This window comes from Solanum stenotomum, chromosome 10, assembly GCF_019186545.1.
Source record: "Solanum stenotomum isolate F172 chromosome 10, ASM1918654v1, whole genome shotgun sequence".
Classification (NCBI taxonomy): domain Eukaryota; kingdom Viridiplantae; phylum Streptophyta; class Magnoliopsida; order Solanales; family Solanaceae; genus Solanum; species Solanum stenotomum.
Genome location: NC_064291.1, coordinates 56,524,854 through 56,545,209, shown reverse-complemented (window position 1 = coordinate 56,545,209; position 20,356 = coordinate 56,524,854). Strand labels below are relative to the sequence as shown.

The following is a 20,356-nucleotide window of genomic DNA, read 5'->3' as shown; positions in this document are numbered from 1 at the left end:
CAATTTACCATGAGGATCGTCCTCTCATTCCAAAGTTTTACCCTTAAACGCTGATTATAATAACGATCGTGACTATATTTCTACCCAATCGCACCTTATACGCTAATCAATCAAAGTTGGCTTCAGTCATTATGTATTGAACAGAAGCAAGAGCCTCAGTAATGGTCGGACGTTATTAAAAAGTCATAGCTAACCCAGTAGCTACTTTTACTAGAAAAACAAGTAAGCGTGATTCCCCCTAAACAATAAAATATATTGACGCGAAGAGAAACATATTTACTAGTTATATTATCCGCAATTGCTTAAATCTCCATGATCTCTTTCCTAATCCATCTCATGGTGGGGTTCTTTTGTTTTTTTTTAATAGTCTATATATTTCGTTTTTGCTAGATGATTACTATCGAGAAAAAAAATGACTAGGATTCTAATTATCTCTCATCAATTCATGTTGATGCTACACGAATTATTCTTGCCACCCACTAAAAACGAAAAGCAAGACTAACCACAATCCTGCTCGAACCTTTATATGAAGAATTAAAAACAATATAACCATTTTTTTTCATGAGAACCAACTACAATGATTTCTTTTTTTGAAAAAAAAACACTTTATGGTCCTATAGTGAAAAGATAAACAGTCACATACACAACACTTTGAGCTGTAGTCCACCACACACAAATGTGATGAACAAACAAATATTGGCAAGTCAGACAGTGTAACAAGTTGTGTGTGTAACAGTAGCAATAGGGGCCCTCTTTGAAGAGCCAAAAATGAAGAAATTGAATTCATGTGAGCACTTTATTTTAATTTTTATCTAGTTATGGTTATATTGAAGGACAACATTTTTACCTGCAATATTTCCATTTTTTAACAAACGTTAAAGTGCAACTTGCTAACTCTCATGACATTATTGTATTTGTGGGGTTACTAGCTCATCGTCCTTTTTACCTTTCATATGCTACTTGTTACGAGAGAGGACGTTATTCAGATGGTGAACGTTTTTCACCTTCAATCGAAGATAGTGGTTTGTGTCGATAAGGGGAGCAAAATGGCGGGAGATCTATTAGTTTCTTTCTTTTGAATGTTTTAAAAATATTGTTAAATAACTAAATAAAAGTGTATTGTATCTAATTGTTATATTTTTTTTAGATAAAATGATCACAATAATGCCCGCTTGGCCATGAAATTTTTTGGACATGTACATGATGAGTGTGTATGCACTTTCTACTTTAACAAGATCAAACCTATTTGATCGTATTTATTAGAAAAAAAATATATTGATGTTGAACTGAAGCGAGTGGTCTTTGCGATCAATGTTTCTGGCTCTAGGTTGGGTCTTCCCTTAGTTTATGCGACGCTAATGTAGCGGCTAGTCGAACATTTGACAAATTCATACCATCCATTTCAAATGAGGATTTGTTCCCCATACATACGAATAATCCAACCCGTAGGATTTCCTTCACCTCTTCCAATTCTTACTTCTGTAAGTTTCTCCCCATCTGCAAAATCTCTTACCCATATACATCTTACCATTTATTTGGAATTATGTGCTCATAGCACGATCAGTTTTAGCTTTCAATAGAAAACAATTCAATATAAAGAGAGGAAAAAGAGCAACGAGGGACTTTTGTTCTTTTTTTATTTACAAATAAATAAATAAATATTGTTGCAACTTGCAACATGTTAAATAGGTTTGACAAGATTTTTTAATTCTTTGCATTATCAAAAATATTTAATGCCAACAAAAATTTACTTAGTCTAAATCAAGTCTCAAAAGGCCAAAAAACAATGGACTGAAAATGACCAATTATTTATTTGGGAACTAAAATATATACAATTGACCTAGGGAAATCCCCTTGATTTATATAGTTGGTCAAAACTCAAAAGTCAACCAATCCAAATACAGCTAATCTACCTAAGAAGGTGGAAGTTTTTGGTCTTATTTTTTTGATAAATAAAAAAATAAAGTAGTTTAGTTAATTAATTCCTAATTTATCTCGACCATATTTGTGTTATCCATATAACTCATATCTTGCAACTTGTATGTCTAACAAAAGTTGTTAACATGTCATGAAGGGGATTGGACATGATCAATACTGAATTCGGATCGAAATAGTAACGTCTATTCTTAACTAGTTTCAAACTTAGATAGTAAGAAAGTAAATTAATGTTCAAAAAGAAAAAAAACGTGAATTGTGTGCAAATTCCATTTAGGAAAATCAATTTGTAAATTGCATTCTAAATGCGCTTTATAAAATGTATTCAACAAATGACAAAATGTATTCACAAAAAAAATAAAAAATGCTATCTATAAAGACACACTTAGCAAATGTCATTTGTGAATTATATTATGTATTATGTCATCGTGATTCAAGTGCTTTCACCTTAAATAATAGTTTGAAAGTCTTCGAGCTCCTAGCAAACAAAGAAGAATTAACCTAAACTGCCATCCACCGAATTATGTAAAATTGCATCATACACAATATATGTGTAGTTGTGTATAATCAACTTATAATTTATGTATATCGACAAAAAAATCAAATAATGAATTTAACCGGCTATTTTTATAAAGATTTCGAAAATAAATCCAAGCCCATGGGCCTATTTCTTTTGATCTTCTCGTCAGCCCAGCCCATATTTCTACCATTTTGCTAACTTCCCCAAATATTGGCGCGAAATCAATAGCAGCAAAATTAGGCGTCAAATTCCAGTTCCGGCATCACTTTTCCGGTAGCTCAAATCCAATTCCGCCGGCGTTGTATCTACCGGAATCGGTACTAATGTCGACCAGACGAGCTTCAAAGCGAAGACGTACTGTGCAGAAAGAAGAAGCAGAAGATAGAAAAAAGCAACAAGTGGAAGAAGAAATAGAAGCAGAGGTGAATGGAAGTTCAAAAGAAAAGTCACCAGTAGTGGTATTTGCTCATGGTGCTGGTGCTCCTTCCACCTCAGATTGGATGATCAGGTCATCTCTCTTTTATGCAGCTTCGCTTTTAGTTACATGCATTAATATTTGAGTGTCATATGGATTTTGATTTCATAATATGTGATACACTTTATGTACATAGCTAAACAGAGACAAATCTAAAATTTTGAATTTTGTAGGTTCCTACAACTATGTCAAATTAAAATTATAATGATAACTGAGTTCATAGTCAAATATTGGGTTCACATGAATTCGTAAACAGGCATCTGAATCCACCCCTGTAGCTAAGTTCCGCCTACCTGATTAAACGTAGCAGGTTCTAAGTTTAGGTAAAGGAGGAGGGTTGTGGTAGACTGATATCGAGCTGGAAAAAAAGTATCAAACTATGGATATAGACATAGAGTGGATTCCTATAACTAATCAGCCAATTTGGGATTTAAGGTGTGTTAGGTGTAACGGAAATGGATTACTACAAAAGGAAAACAAAGATTATAGCAGAGTAAAATGACTTTTGTCGCTTATGGAGGGATGACAACTTTTGCCTTACAATTTTTCTGGCTTTTTCTCCATATCATTTTGGTTCAATCAACAAATTGACATTGTTGTTATTTAATACACAAAAATATCACCAAACTATACTATATTAGCAGACTTTACGATTTTGTATAGTATTCTTTTCCATGTATGCCAGACATTTCAAGAAAGCATGTTAGTTACTTGTAAATGGCCTTTTCAAAATTACAGTTTTACTACATGCTTTATACGTAGCATAAATCTTCTATACTAAATTATGACTGCTTTGTGAAGATGGAAGGATATGTTGACCAAGGAACTGAACGCTGCTGAAGTTCTGACCTTCGACTACCCATGTAAGATTTATGGGTCACTTTAACCACACTTATATAGCAAATATTTTCTTGCTGAAATTCTATGGATTATGGCAGACATGTCTGGTGGAAAGAGGAGGGCTCCTCCCAAGGCAGAAAAATTGGTTGATTTTCACTCTAATGTTGTCAAAGAGGTGGCTGCTAAATACCCTGGGCATCCACTGATCTTGGCAGGGAAGTCAATGGGTTCAAGGTGATCGTCATTGCATATGTTTGGAACACCATGTATCACCATCAATGTTTGAAGTTTGAACATTTCTCTCAGTAAAGTAGCAACTACAAGTGTTATTTTATTCTTATAATGATAGTTTTTCCAATTTGGAACTTTCTTCTATTTTATTCGAAATCAGTTGATGTCATCCAGACAACTTAATTCTATCCTTTGTCAATAGTAAGAAGGGGTAATTCATGTTGAGTTGAGTTTCTAGCTCAAAATTATGTATCAGGGTTGTAGTCTGAAATGATGTCCATGTCCTTTTTCTAGACCTCTTTTGACATATGTATTTCAGTATGCGTTCATTCTGATCTCTGTAGCATTTTACAAGAAACTTATGTGTAGATTTCTTATCTTTTAGTATGAGTTACTGCTCAAATTTGGTTTGCTGGATGTTCTACTACTTTCCGATTTCAGTGCTTGAATTGTTTCTTTTAGATATTATGCAGAAAGGCTCTCTCTCTCTCTCTATATATATATATATAATATTCCACATAGCCATGCTTATTTGGGTACATTGCCTGATCTAATGTATTTTATTTCCTTGGTGCACTAGAGAATTGATGAAGTGTAAGGTAATGACATTTAATTCCATATTAATACCTGCAACAAATGTCCTCTTTTGTTGTAGGGTTAGCTGCATGGTAGCTGTTAATGGCATTGGTGCTTCAGCTATCGTTTGCTTGGGTTACCCATTAAAGGTTATCTATTATCCTGATAATACTCCTGCCCTTCTTACCCATCTGTATTACAACTCTAATTCCTATTGCTCAGTTTTGATGCATGTAAAATGTATACCTTTGATTTATTTACTTTTCATTTTCCCTTTCCCCCCAAAGCTGGATGAGTTAATGATGATTGATTTGGAAGATTTATGTCTAATCTTTTTAAAGCTTAGCCGAGATTCTACCTCCAACATGTATTTTGCTGACGTTCATATGATGGTGCCTTTTGGAAGATCGCGTCCAAATAATTCGAGTAAACCAATGCTGGTGGAAAGATGATGCTTCTAACATACTGAAAACCTTATCCCACCATAAATTCATGGATTTTTGTATGTTTCCCATGCTGGATTGAATTTTTAGTCTTAGCTTACAACCAAAAGGTTTTTTAAAGCTTATAAAAATTTGCATCTCTTTTTTTCACAAGCTAGTAAGCTGGGTTTAAATCTAGCTTGTTTTTGCATCCTCACAGGGATGACAGTTGGACACCAGTTGGTTTGTGTCATAAACACCAACCCAAATATCTTTTTTCTCTTCTAGTTTTAAAAGCTGGATTGTTATGCCCTCTATTTGAAACAAAGGAGCTGCTCTACAATTTTTCATTAATATCTTTTCCATAAGTCAAAAAGTCCATTACTATTTTGAATTTGGAGAAAAATAACGGACACCTTTAAATAAATCTCAAGTTATTATAAGAAGAAAATCTCTTAATTTCCTCGTTGCTATTTTTTTTTTTAAGCACTTGAAATTATTTTCTAATCTTTCTTGATATCTATTGCGAATTTGCGATGTAAAGTTCTTGAATACTTGCATTTGTTTTGGTCGTTGGAGGCTACAAATTGTTTTGAGAATGTACTTTCTACACACTTTACATCGCTGCACTTATATATGCACAATTGGTTGCACTCAAGAATCAATTTGCTTTTGATGTTTATATACATGTTCCTTGCATGATGTGCTACATTCAGTCTTATTCCAAAATCAAGTGCTTTGTTTCTGTCCATCTTGAGTGGTCTAAATTGATTATTAAGATTAGACTGCTCGTCATATAAACTAAGTGCAGGTACACCTGAACAACTAAATCAAGAACCAAGGCAATAACATTAGTTTTTGAGTTTGATGTTCATGATCATGATGTTCATTACTTAGATGGTTATAAAGGTGGATCTGTTTAGGCATGTAGGTATGTACTGCAGTGAATATATTTACAGCATATATAGGCATGCGAAGTTTACCGTTATTATAGTTGTTTTTACCATTTTAGTAGTTATCTTTTACTGAATATATACAGAGTCATTTTTAAATAAAATCTCTTTTATAAGTCTAGTCGCAAATCTTTCAGGGTGCAAATGGTGCAGCACGAGATGAGTTGCTGTTACAAATTGATGTACCTGTTATGTTCGTTCAGGTAAAAGCACTTTGTTGTAGATGGATCCGTATCACATGGACAAAACGGTCCATCTTTCCAGGCTTATTTGTTAGACTGACATTATTTTTTAATAATACGCACAAGAATGGACACACATTAGCTAAATCTGAATTGCTTACAGATGGGCTATATGCGTACTTGTATCTGTGGGGCTGAGATATACATTTGAATCGACATATATGCATACATAAATACGTTTCATTATGATTTTTTTTGACTGCTTTTGTGCACTCATTGCTAATTTGCTAGGTAAAGCTAACTTTGTTATGTTATTCACAGCTCAATCAGTCGTGTTTTCTCAGCCATTACTATAATATCATAAATTATGTTGCTTGGGAGTTGGGAGGGGGTGATGGTGCTAAGTGTAAACTTATTCATGCTCGAGATTTTGTATAAATGTTATGGCATATTTTCATGTAGGGTAGCAAAGATGGGCTTTGTCCACTCAAGAAGCTGGAAGCTGTAAGAAAGAAAATGAAGTGTGTTAATGAATTATATGTGATAGACGGTGGTGATCACTCCTTCAAAATTGGCAAAAAGCACTTGCAGTTGATTGAGTCCACCCAAGAGGAAGCTGAAAAGCTTGCTGTTCATGCTATTGCAACTTTTGTTTCTAATCATGTGAAAGAGGGGTGAAGTGCTTAATGGTTAGAAACGGTTGATAGTTTAAAATATTTTGTCCAGTTTGCGCAAAGATGATTCGTGAATGCTTCCTTGTAGTGTATAGGATTTTTCCTTTAGTTTTTGGAAGGGGGTGGGGGGGGGGGGGGGGGAGTTTCTTATGGCATTGTTGTAGCATATCTACAAATGTTGCTCCCTGTAAAGTATTACTAGTAATTAGTATCTGAAGCTTCGGCCTCTAGTTCTTTTGTCCACCTCAAGAGTATCCTGTTTGTCTATTTCTATGATTTCATTACTTCAATGCTCATTTTCATCAGTGGTCCAAGCTTCTGTATGACAAATGTGGTATATACTCACTTAAAGAAATAGCAAGTTCCTGTACGTAGTTTCTGAAAATTTGTTTGTGGTTTTGGTTATAGCCAAGACGTATGGCCATTATATGTGCAACCCCGTTCATAAGGATTTCTATGTTTTCTATAAGCTTTGGAAAGAAAATAGGTGGTCATTCGCCATTATATGTGCAACCCTGTTCATAGGGTATTTTCTCACCACCCATTTTCTTTTTTGGTTTAAGTAATGCTAATAAGTATGCGATTATATGGTCATATTGGCTTATTAATGGAACAAATCTTCTTTCTTCTGATTGCTAAAATTCAACATTGAATTTTTTCATTGCATAATCAAAATGATAAACACTTACTAACATGACACATCATTCCACCATTTACGTATAAGAAATAATGATGAAATATGCCTTATTCAAGTTGCTTTCATCCTTGCACTTCTTGTAGCTGATCTTTTGCAGGACTCCTCTCTTAGTTCTTCACACCAAAAACAAGAATTTTAGGTTGTAGTAAAGAAAAGTTTTGATGTGCTCTTGTTATGGGCTCAAAAGTAGGAAAACATATATTTATAAATTTCAAGACATGTTACTTCAGAAAAAACTTTGTAGTCGTGATCATAATTGCAAGTGAAGTATCCTACTAGGCTTATATGAAGATAAAGGGATATTAACACAATTGTCTTCTGAATGATTCGTAAAAGATTGCAGATCATACCTTCTTCCTTCCACACTTTTCATTATCGCTGTCATCACTGCTGCTGCTGCTGTCACTGAACTTGTATTTTTCTTGTTTGTTCTTCCTCATAGGCATGCAGTGGCCTTCCATCTTTTTCTTTCCATTAGTTGTAGTATGGTTAGCATGAGTGCCATGAGTTGCACAGGACGCATGGCAGACAGGCTGACCTCCTTTTTGGATGTGTGCTTTCTGGCCCTGTTGAGTATGATGTTCACGGTGAAACATTTTGTGTGACATTTCTCTCATTTTTTCAGAGAAAGAATGGTTCTCATTGTTTGTCTTTTGGACTGTCGGGGTGCTATTCTTGTTGGACACAGTTTTTTGGCTAGTCGGAGTGTTGGTCTTGTTGCAAACAGCCTTTTGACTTATCGGAGTGTTGGTCTTGTTGCCAACAGCCTTTTGGCTAGTTGGAGCGCAAGTCTTGTTGCTCACGGTGGAGGATTGAACATGATTAATGTTTTGCTCAGTGGGCTTGTTACATTGAACTGATGCCATGAGTGATTGAATTGAAACTAAAGATATTGTCTTCTGGACTATTGCCTTCTTTTTGCTTGATATTCACAGAATGATTGATATATATCTATTATATATATACATGTACGCAATAGAAACATGAATTAGTGGTGGGATTCTTTTCTTATTTTTCATCAGTTGTCCTGTCATCTTTGAATCTCCTTTTCTGCCAAAGGCTAAACTTTGAAGAGCATCTCATTCTATTTCCTAGCCAATTTATTTTTCTTATGTTTATATTCCAAATCCTTCTTTGAAATATTAAACGTGTTGGTTATCAAAAAACAAAAATATTCCAAATCCTTAAGCTGAGCTTTTGACCGCATCCACCACACATATATTGTGCTTCACGAAGAAGAGGTAATGTAGACGATGAACTGACCTTTTGGCTTTTATGAAAATTCCAGAAAGAATAAGACTGGCTGCCATCCTTTTGAGATTCCCCTATCTTTTCTTCCTCCTGTTTCATTTGAAAAAATACAAGTAGAAATTGTTCTGTTCAGACTTAAGAGACTTCAAATACAAAACAGACCCAAAAAGAAAAAGGAAATGCTGGAATTTTTTTGCTGTTTAAATGTTGAAAATTTGATGCCCTAATAATGTAATGATTTCCTTTAGAAGGATCGAAGTGTAAATTTTGAGAGAAGCAGTGCTGAAACTTATTTTCATCTCGACTAATAGATGAAGGTGAATCAAGATATTATTTCTATAGAAAGCATGAAAAAATTATTAATCATTAATCTCTTTTGTAAATAGTGAATATTCTCTGGTGTTCTCATTTGAAGGTCACTAGCTGAGAGTTGCGGAGGGTAGTCAACATCTTTTAGGTTTGAACTATGGCTAGAAATGATCACCTTCACAAGAAGGTTCAAGTAGCACACATCGAGGATAAAATGAGAGAAGGTCACTTGAGATGGTTTGATCATGTCCAGTGCTATGAGCAGGTGTGAAACCATGGGATGAAGCCTGAAGGTCTTAAAAAAGGACGAGGTAGCCTTAAAATCACATAAAACGAAGTTGTCTCAAGGACCTTCAGTATTTGGGATTCATGTAGACTTAGTAAAAGATAGGCAATATAGGTGTTATAGTTTAGTTGAGAATATGTTTTACATGTTTGCACTTCTGTTCTAGGTCTTATGCTTTCTAGGAGTGGTTTAACCTTTCAGAGATCTATACCTTTAATTTAAAAAGCACACACAACTTGTATGCTTTTTACTTGTATTTGCATAGTATTGGCATGAGATGATTTAAATGAAGTAAAGCGGTAAGTGAGGATTCATATAGCTGACCCCAACTTTCTTGGAATTGAGGCATATTGGCAGTTGTCGTTGTTATACCCCTAGGCTTCAGTAAAGGTTTTTTGTGTAATGCACTAGATTCTTGTTCTCTCTATCTCTGCTCTCCATGTCTTTTCGGTTTGGGCTTTATGAACATAGGCATTCCTTATTTTGTTGCTAAATATGCATAGTCCACCAGGCCTTCATATATCGGCCAGAATTTGATTAGTTTCAACATACTTTCTCTTCATTGGTTAGGCTGGACCCGACAGAGGCAAATTAAGAATTGAACTTAATGGGTTCAAAACTCTTTCAAAAATATGAGTTTAGAACTTAATATTTATGCTGCTTTTTCAAGTTTTTTCACAGATACACATATTTATATAGTTTTAGTCAAGAATGGTGTGTTCAATTGAACCCATTCTTAAAGCTTATACGTCTGTCCCTGGGTCTGGATGGTGCATCTGTCTCTTTTGTGTATCTATTTGCATTTTTCTTTTGGACTTAATGATCATCTGGTTGCTGCTTTTATTCCTCTAAATATGCAATAGGTTCAAAGCCTTCAAATATCTGTTAGAATATACGATTTCTTTTACTTGTACGGTCATGAGTAATCTGAACAGTTTAAGCAAACAACAACATACCCAGTGTAATCCCATAGAGTGGGGTTTGGGGAGAGTAGAGTGTACGCAGACCTTACCCCTACTTTGGAGGTAGGGGCTGTTTCCGATAGATCCTCGGCTCAAGGCAAAACAGCCTGAACAGTTATGCCTTTCTTTTATTTTCATTTTGCATTTTAACTAATTTCTTATTAGTTTCTGGAGTTCTCAGGATATTTTGAGCATTCTTCTTGCTTATTATCTCATTTGAATGGTAGAAAGAAGACAAACTTGCTTAGTTACTAACAACTCCTTCAAAAATTATATTCGTCAGCTTTGAAATCCTGATGTGCTAGTACTGGAAAATTGTCTCCAAATGCTGGAGAAAATGATCACTCCATTATAATTGGCTCTTTCTTTCCTCTATCCTTGCTCTCTCATTATCGATTCATACTGGTTCCATGATATTATGTGCAAATATGTCTTTGCTCATTGTTTGTTCATTTCATTTTCCACCCTGAGGCAATATTGATTACTTTATCCCCACCCCCACCAAAAAAAAACGAAGAGAAAATACTGATCTCACAAGTTTATTTCATTACTTGAAAGGCCATAGGTAATAGGTACAATAGAAGTATTTGCATTTATTCATGCAACACACCTGACTCCTTCAGAGAGACACACACATAGCACCCTTTAATTAAAGTACATAATTATTGAGCAACAGAAGTTTATTAGTGGTATAGCTTCTGTCTCTTACTCACTTGATTGTTGCAGCTTACTTCTTCAGCAGCTCTCCTTCTGCAAAAGCAAAATTACCATTTAGGCTTCAAGGTAAATTGGGTAACTAGTAAAGTTGCTATCTTTATGAAACTGAGCATTGTGAAGTGTTACACTAATTAATTCAAGATCTGTTCCCTTACACAGTTTGTGGATGTCCAGGTTTTAGATCAATTTTGTGAAATACTCCCTCTGTTTCAATTTGTTTGTCTTATTTTACTTTTTAGTCCGTTTCAAAAAGAATGTCTCTATAATTCTAACTTTCCACTTAACATATTTAAGACCACAAGATTAAAGGGCATTTTGTTACATTCAACATATCTTTAGCTTAAGACCTCAAGATTCAAAAGTCTTCATTATTTTCTTAAACTCTATGTCAAGTCAAAACCAGACAAACAAATTAAAACGGAGGGAGCATTTAACATTGAAATCTATTTTTTTTCTCTATTGTCAGTGCCCATCAGATTATACAGAAGCAATAATAGACAATAGGTTATATTTAGATGATACCTTCTTCCTTCCACAGTTCTCATTGTCGCTCTCATCATCACTGCTGCTGCTGCTGTCGCTGCTGTCACTGCTGTCACTGCCATCTCTGCAGTGTCCATCTTTGTTCTTCTTTTTCCTGATGGTCTTCAGCTGACTACCTATCTTATGCATGATGCCCCCTTCCTTCTTTGAGCCATTGCATACAGTCTGCTGCTTGTGGCTACCATGACTTCCGTGCATAGCAGTGGAGCCATGGCTTGTTGAATGTTGAGTTTTGGCGCCATGGCATGCAGTGATCTGGCCCTTAGCATGATTTCCATGAGTAGCAGTGGAGCCATGGCTTGCTGAATGTTGAGTTTTGGTGTCATGGCATGCAGTGTTCTGGCCCTTAGCATGATTTCCATGCCCAACAGTGGAGCCATGGCCTGCTGAATGTTGAGTTTTAGCATCATGGCATGCAGTGTTCTGTCCCTTAGCATGATTTCCATGCATAGCAGTGGAACCATGGCCTGCTGAATGTTGAGTTTTTGCACCATGGCATGCAGTCTGCTGGCCGTGGCTACCATGATTTCCATGGATAGCAGTGGATCCATGGCCTGCTGAATGTTGAGTTTTTGCACCATGGCAGGCAGATTGCTGACCATGGTTGTCGTGGTGCAACATCTTGGTTGTCATCTCTTTCATTTTGTCAGCCAAAGAGTGGTGCTCATTCGCCTTGTGGCAAGTGGCAGTGTTGGTGGTTTTCTGGCAGACAGTTTGTTGTGCAACTGGCTTTTGGCACTGAAGTGATGCCATTGATATTCGTCAGAAACTGAACAGAAAACGATTCTTGGTATTTGAGTTCTAGTTTCTTATGGCTCTCTTACTTGATATTGCCAGTCATATGGCATCTATTTATACTAGTTTTGGTAGTGAAGATTCTTCTCTTTTAACACCTCACATCACTAGCTCTTATCATTTTTGAATCCTTTTTTTGTCAGGTAAAGCTTTTTGAGTGAGCCTTTATTCTATTCCTTGAGATAATTGAGTTATCTGTTTATTGTTCTATTTTCTGAACTTGGACAATTCTATATATTTGGAACTATAGTAGCTGGAAGAAAACTCTAGACAAGTGAACATGTGACCTAGGATTTGATAATTCAACTACGTCTCAATCACAAACATGTTGGAGTATGTTGTGTGAATCATAATTTATGACTTTTGTTAATTCTTTCGGAACCGGACTATATGAAACTTAGAAATGTTAGATTTATTATATATGTATTGTACGTATGAATCATAAATGCACAAACTTGTTGGGTGTATATAGTGTTGTTTACTAGCAACAACATAACGGAGACAGTCACGCAATAATCAATGAGAAAGCTTGGTAGTATTTTTTTCTTTCTCTAGTAGCTAGAGTATATTTCAATATTATATAAGTAGGAAATATGTGCTACTTGCAAAATTTGAAATAACTTTATTCTATATGCGTTTCCATTATTTGTTGTCTAATTCCTATATTCTTTTCTCTTTTCCACATATAATAAATAAACAGAGGGCAATGAAGGGCTACTTGCATATACATTTTGGTGATTATATACTCTAGATTGATAACAAGAGTGAATTAGAAGAATGATCTTGGAGATGGATGGTCTTGAACTTCTGATCACGGTAGTCCCATAGATAATACTTCAAGTTTTGACTTTTAATTTGACTGCAAAGGTTCTTACATGAGGCAAGTGAGGTCAAAAGTTCAATGCCGCCAATTTTCAAAGTCGTTGGGCGTAATTTGGACATGTTGGGCTAAAGCAAGAGTTGTCACATAAGCCCATTGCAATGGATGGTCCAGTATGAAAGTCCTGGCCCAAGATAAAAATACCTTGGGCCATTTGCACTTTTGCTTCTATTTTGTGTTTGGTATTTGATTTTTGCTACTCGAGGCAAATACTTTCTCGTGGAGCTAAGTTTATATATTCACATCATAATATCTCACAAGTTATGTTTCATGTCCTTGTGATAATTGAGTTATCTGTTTATTGTTCTATTTTCTAAACTTAGACAATTCTACATATTTGGAACTATAGTAGCTGGAAGACAACTCTAGACAAGTGAACATGTGGCCTAGGATTTGATAATTCAACTACGTCTCAATCGCAAACATGTTGGAATTTGTTGTGTGAATCATAATTTATGGCATTTGTTAATTCTTTCGGAATCGGACTTGGTCAATTATTTTTGTTGCTAACTATGTGAAACTTTGAAATGTTAGATTTACCATCTTCAGTCACAAACTTGTTGGGTGTAAATATAGTGTTGTTTACTAGCAACATCATAATGGAGACAGTCAGTCAATAACCAACGAGAAAGCTTGGTAGTATTTTTTTTTCTTTCTTTCTCTAGTAGCTAGAGTATATTTGAATATTATATAAGTAGGAAATATGTGCTACTTGCATAATTTGAAATATTTTTGACTTTATTCTATATGCGTTTCCATTATTTGTTGTCTAATTCCTATATTCTTTTCTCTTTTCCACATATAATAATAAATAAATCGAGGGCAACGAAGGGCTACTTGTATATACATTTTGGAGATTATATATCCTAGATCAAGAACAACAAGAGTGAATTACAAAAATGATCTTAAAGATGACTGGTCTTGAACTATTGATCACGTTTGTTTGATAGATAATACTTCCAAGTTTGACTTTTATTTGACCGTGTAGGTTTCCCCGTAGATCATGTAAGGTCAAAAGTTCAAGCTCCGCATAATTTCACGTAGTTGGCAGATGTTTTGTTGGGCTAAATCATGAGTTGTCACGTAAGCCCAGTGCAATGGATGGTCCAGTATAGAAGTCCTGGCCCAAGAACTTGTATGTGTTGGGTCATTTGCATATTTTGCCATATTTTGTGTTGGTATTAATTTTTGCTCTTCAAAGACATTTATATTTTCGCATTATAATATCTCATAAGTTATGTTCCGCGTCCTTAAAGAACTTATGCCCCGTTAGACGTAAGTTCAATTGTTAAGAACAAAACTTAAAGACCAACCCATTTGAAGGGAAAATCGGCAAAAGAATTTTTCACTTCAAAAGCTCGAAAACTAAAAACTCTAATTATAAGTCATAACATACTGAGGTATATAAAGCAATCTTTAACAAATATTCAGTCCTAGCTCTTACTTTTCTTCCTTGTTTTTTTCTCTTGGAATGGTCTTCCCAAATTCCAATTGAGGTTTATTAGTATGCAATGTTTACAAATCTCATAATTGAATGATTTTTTAATACTTTTTTTTTTTTTACAAACTAAATTGGAGAGTAAGAATAATCAACTTGACAACAGTCAGTCAAAAAGCCACTGAAATCCAAACTCCTAACAATATAGTCAAACTTGAGTCTCTTAGAGGCCATTTGTTGGAGACATTGCATTATATAAATTGAAAAAAAAAAAGGATTGACTCACTAGACAAGATGGGCTGCAAAACTATTGCTATACTTTCTTCGTTTCAAATTATCAGTTGTATTTTTCTTTAATATGTTTCTTAAAAATTATAAATTAAAAGATTTTTTTATATTATTTTACTATTGTTGTTTTTTAATAAACAGTCTCCACCATGATATGTGTTTCCTATTCAAAAGATAAGAGAACAATCTTTCTCCCAAAGTTATCGATTCATTTTGTTGAGTTCCTCTAACATAGTTCTCTCAAGTGTCCTAATACACTCTAGTTGTTGTAGGTTTGGGGGAACAATCAATTCACAAGGAGGAGCATTTCAAAGTATGGGGCCAAAGATATTACATTTTCACTTTGTCTCCCGAGATCCACCACAAGTTGAATTTGAGAGTCATGTGATGGTTGACTATCAACACGGTTTATAATACTTTTAGTGAACAAAAGCCCCCCTTTATCAAGCTTTTATGTCTTAATAAAAACATAATTTTCTTCATTGATTTGTTTGGTTTATATGCTTATATCATCATGATTAAGGTTTTATAGTTTTCAAGAGCAATTACGACTAAGAATAAAACGAAAAAAAATTAATTGTATTTTTGAACTTTAAAATAACAATTAATAATTGAAACTTGAAAGAGGAAAACAATAGTATACTAACACTTAAAATCCGAGGAATTTTCTTAATTGCAACATCTAGAAGTTCTTGGTTCATAATTTTTGAATTTTCAAACCTTCTTTATCTAGACAATATTAATTAAAAATAGAAAAGAAAAAAAATTGAATAGAAAAAATTGACTCATAAAAGCATGACTCGTCCAATCCATTCAAGTTTAAACGTGCATAACATTACCCTTTTATTATTAGCTTGACCTATATTACTGACTCGTTCAATTCAATCTACCTAAAATCTAGTTTGATATATAGCTCAAACTAATCCCCTACGAAAGTCAAAATAATAAGTATTCTTCCATTCTTGATTAGTTTTACTTTTTCGAATAAAACTTATATTACGAATACAATCTAAATTAATCGAATCCTAAATAAAATATCAAACATCAGATAAAGGCCAAACCAAAATAAAATAAAAATTGCATTAAAGTAGAAAAGTGCATTGGAAGACCTAGAAGGTCCAATAATAATAATAATGAGATAATAGTACTTGGATATATTGAGTAATTATGTGACACTCATCTTCATCACTTAAATTCTACCCAATAGAAAAAAAGAACGCGCAATTGAAATGTTTGAATATATTAATTCTTTGTCTTTTTCTTTGTCCCCAAAACCACACAATCCTCTAAATATTTTTGTGTTCTTGGTTTCACACCTACAGCAACAACGATGATAACGCCACGACATATTTAGAGTAATTTCATAAATAAATTTCAAAAAAATAAATTATATGTATAAACATAAAAAAAATCATTGAATGATGTGTTATTCGATTTAGACCTGACTAATTCATTTGCACTTGAAATTTCATTTTAAAAGAATAAAATAGTACTTATCACTTTACCGTAATCAGTCTGATTTTTGATCCTTTAAACTCAACCTCTGACTTTATAATAAAGACAATTTTTTTCTTATCAACAACTTAATTATTAACGTCAAAAAATATGGCCAAATCATCAAATGGACCCCACTTTTGTAAGTTTGAATTGGTCATACATTTGACTTTACTAATTTCTAGATTAACAGCGTTAAGCCAACAATGCATCATGTAGATGTGATGTGAGAGAGAGAAATATAAATTCCAGTCAAATTCCAAATACATAATTAATTAGTTGATTAATTAATTATTAAACTCAATTAATTTCCTAAACACTAGTATTTCATGCAGTATTATTAGAGATTCAATTCAACTCATTTGGTCAAACATGATTAAGGAATTAGAATTAGAGTGAGGTGAAAGGCATAGATTAGTGCTAAATTAATATTGTTGTCTAATTATGGTATGTCTTAATTAATAAGTTGCTTTTACTAATTTCTCATGCTAAATAGGGATGATTTTATAGGACAATATACTCTTTTTTGAATAAAAAATATTCATACATGAGATAAACAAAAACGAATCAATTCATTCAATTCTGTTCAGGTATCATAGAAAGTTACTAAGTATTTATATTATAATAAGAAAATTGTTGCGACGTTGTCTATGTAAAATGTCTATTTTATTGCATCATAATGACTTTATTTGATATTTAAGCAAAACTGAATGATTTTTTTTTTTTGTTACAAACAATAATTAATTAATACAATAAAGTGATAATTAAGTGGCCACATCTATGATATCAAAATTTGAAGGATATAAAGTTGTTTCTAATAAAGTATGTCCTATATCCCAAAGTTGAATTTCTTAGCACGAAATCATAATCAAGACATAGAATGATCCTTAACTTGAAAACGAATGTGATTTTCTCTACGAAGAATCAAGATTTTCATCACGAAATCATAATCAAGACAAGGATGATCCTTAACTTGAAAACGAATGTGATTTTTCTTACGAAGAATCATATCATCACAAAATCATAATCAAGACATAGAATGATCCTTAACTACGAATGTGATTTTTCCTACGAAGAATCATATTGCATTATTGCTCAAGTTCGTTCTGATCTTGAAGACAATATAATAAAGCACTATCATAAATATTAACAATCATTTGTCAGCAATTACCAAACACCAAATGTAAAACAAAAAGAAACTCAAACTTAATGTGTCTTTCTCATGAAATATCATCCCATCACTTTCCCTATAGAAAAAGTTGGAGATCATAACAACTCATAAAATTCAATTTTATGTGGACATGAGATTATGAAAGCAAATACATAAAAGAAAAAAATAGAAGATAATGTAGAAAGAGATTTATAATTTATTTAGTTTTTTTTTTTCAAGTTTGAATTGGTCAGCATTTGGACCTTGTTCACTAAAACATTTTCACTTGAAAAAAGATTTTATGACCAAAGACTGGTCCTAAAAAATAAAATAAAATAAAAACTCGTTTTCCACGGTCAACTTTCAAACTATATTCCACTTCAACACTCACTTTTTTTTATAAAAAAATTAATTTATAATTTATTTCTCCACATGTCATTTCCTTTTAAATTCAGCTGTTTCTAACTCATTTTTTCCTCAAATCATTCTCTTAACAAATTCCCAAAAAAAAAAAAAACAGAAACTTCTCTTCTCCTTCTTCAGAAACTTCTAAATTTCACTACATTTTATTTATGTAAAATAACCATAAACACCTTAAATTATTTTCACTAGCCACTTATTTTCAAGATTACATTTTTAATCTTGAGATTTATTTTTTCTTCAAGAAAATGGATTGTGGATTCAATTGTGAATATAATTCATTGATCAATGAATTAACACAAGGATTGGAACATGTTAAGCAATTAAGAGCTTCAAATAAAATTCAAGAATTGGATTTTCATTTGCAAATGATTCTTTCTTCATTTGAAAAATCATTGTCAATTCTTAATTGGACTAGTGCTTCAGTAACACAAACTCCACTACTTGTAGCACCACCTGAATCATCAATTTCTGTTGATGAAAATCCTAAAAGTGATGATCAAGATTTCATATATGTTTCAAAGAAAAGGTTAGAGGATTTTTCGAGTCAGCTAATAGTTGCTATCTCAGAAAGTCACATGTTTTTGTTGAAAAAAAAAAGGAATCAAGAAAAAAGGCGACTATGAGATAATAATTGTTAGTTGACTGAATATTTGAAATTTGATTTATTTTTTTGAGTTAAATTGATTATTTTTTTTAATGGTTGTTGCAGAAAACAGATGCCTACATGGAGTGAGCAAGTGAGAGTAAGTGCAGAGAATGGATTTGAAGGGCCTACTGATGATGGATATAGTTGGAGAAAATATGGGCAAAAAGACATTCTTGGTGCTAAATATCCAAGGTGAATATATTCAAGAATTTTACTAAAAAAGGGTACCAACTTTTAAAACATTTTTAGGGAAAAAAATGAAAAATTTAAGTGAAATTTTCAAGATTTCTAGTACCCTTTTAGTAATTTTATCTGATAGAGCTGTCAAAATGGGTTGGTTCAGTCTAGACCAGCTAAGTCCTCAAAGGCAATGAAATTTGAAGGACTAAGACAAGCCCGGCATTTAAAATGTTAGCCCGGCCCGTCTCAAGGGCCGGCAAGCTGATTAGCCCAATCTAGGCCGTGTTATGGAATTTAACGGGCTAGGATGGGCCATTCATTTGAAACGGCTTGGAAAATACCAGCCCGGCCCAGTCTGTGGACCCAGCAAGCTTATTTGGGTGGGGCTTATATCAGTTCAATGGAACTAAACCTTATCCTGCTCAAGTAACAGGCTGGGCTGGGCTGGGCTATTCTAGCCTCGTGAATCAAGCTCATTTTGACGGCTCTACTCTTTTGATAGTACATAATTTAATCGAACATCGTCCTTTGTCCTAACGACGAGATTTCATTATGTTTGCAGGAGTTACTACAGATGCACATATAGACTAATGCAGGACTGTTGGGCAACAAAGCAAGTGCAAAGGTCTGATGATGATCCTGCACTATTTGAAATCACATACAAAGGGTCACATACTTGTAACCAAACTTATAACTGCGCTGCAGCTGCTACACAACCAAAATCACCAGAGAAACATAAACACAAGAAACAAGCCAACAATCCAAGAACAACACCATCGAACCAAATGCTCGCGAACTTACAAGCAAATCTGAGAGTGAATACAAACGATTTGGACAAGAAAGAAGCAACATGTTCTTTCCCATTTTCACCAACATTCTCTGGTTTCGTAGACGAAAATCTGCATTTCCAGATGTCACAAGTTGATGACAATTTGGTTGGGAGTTATTCACCGTCTTTTGTCTCTCCTACAACTCCTGAATCAAGTTACTTCTCATTACCAACCTGCCAGATGAATGATTCACAAAGAATTTATAACGTGCGCCATTCAGAATCAGACCTCCCGGATTTGTTCTCAGCCAACACTTCATCAACAAGCTCTCCAATTATAGGTTTGGAGTTTCCACTTGAACATGTGGAACTTGATCCAAATTTCTCAGATTTTTTCAGATAAATAATGTCAAAAAAAGGACAATAAAAAAGAATATCTTGGATTTTGATCACTCAATTCTATTTTTGTAGTATAGAAGTGCTTATATAAATTAACAAGAAAACTAGCCAAGGGTAGTAACAAGCTATAATATTTTGTATCAATAGCCTAGTATTTTTTTTTAACTTTCAACCACATTCTTGCAAAAGAATGCCTGAATGTTCATAAATTTGATGAAATTGTATGCTCCATGGGAATAACCGAACCACGTCTACAAAATGCTAGTATCAAACAACTGCTTCAAAGCCAACGCGATGCTCTCCAGATTATAACCAACATAC

At 33.8% G+C, this 20,356-nt stretch overlaps 4 protein-coding genes across 4 annotated transcripts; 2 read left to right on the top strand and 2 right to left on the bottom strand.

Moving 5' to 3' along the window:
- Window positions 1-2,665: 2,665 nt before the first annotated feature.
- LOC125842085 (uncharacterized) lies at window positions 2,666-6,887 on the top strand. Its single transcript, XM_049521290.1, has 6 exons — window positions 2,666-2,963; window positions 3,732-3,793; window positions 3,869-4,004; window positions 4,657-4,726; window positions 6,090-6,155; window positions 6,597-6,887. Exons 1-6 carry the CDS (start codon window positions 2,779-2,781, stop codon window positions 6,810-6,812), a joined length of 735 nt encoding a protein of 244 aa, XP_049377247.1. The 5' UTR covers window positions 2,666-2,778; the 3' UTR covers window positions 6,813-6,887.
- A 557-nt stretch (window positions 6,888-7,444) lies between these two features.
- Window positions 7,445-8,418, bottom strand: LOC125841847 (uncharacterized). The gene is made up of 2 exons (XM_049521029.1): window positions 7,856-8,418; window positions 7,445-7,618 (listed from the first exon to the last, which is right to left on the bottom strand). The coding sequence occupies exons 1-2, from the start codon at window positions 8,369-8,371 to the stop codon at window positions 7,613-7,615; spliced, it is 522 nt and encodes a 173-aa protein (XP_049376986.1). The 5' UTR covers window positions 8,372-8,418; the 3' UTR covers window positions 7,445-7,612.
- Window positions 8,419-10,827: 2,409 nt separating this feature from the next.
- LOC125841425 (uncharacterized) lies at window positions 10,828-12,415 on the bottom strand. Its single transcript, XM_049520557.1, has 2 exons — window positions 11,553-12,415; window positions 10,828-11,063 (listed from the first exon to the last, which is right to left on the bottom strand). Exons 1-2 carry the CDS (start codon window positions 12,324-12,326, stop codon window positions 11,049-11,051), a joined length of 789 nt encoding a protein of 262 aa, XP_049376514.1. The 5' UTR covers window positions 12,327-12,415; the 3' UTR covers window positions 10,828-11,048.
- Window positions 12,416-18,104: 5,689 nt separating this feature from the next.
- On the top strand, window positions 18,105-20,300 carry LOC125842117 (probable WRKY transcription factor 53). The gene is made up of 3 exons (XM_049521324.1): window positions 18,105-18,567; window positions 18,751-18,879; window positions 19,430-20,300. Exons 1-3 carry the CDS (start codon window positions 18,287-18,289, stop codon window positions 20,037-20,039), a joined length of 1,020 nt encoding a protein of 339 aa, XP_049377281.1. The 5' UTR covers window positions 18,105-18,286; the 3' UTR covers window positions 20,040-20,300.
- Window positions 20,301-20,356: the final 56 nt, after the last annotated feature.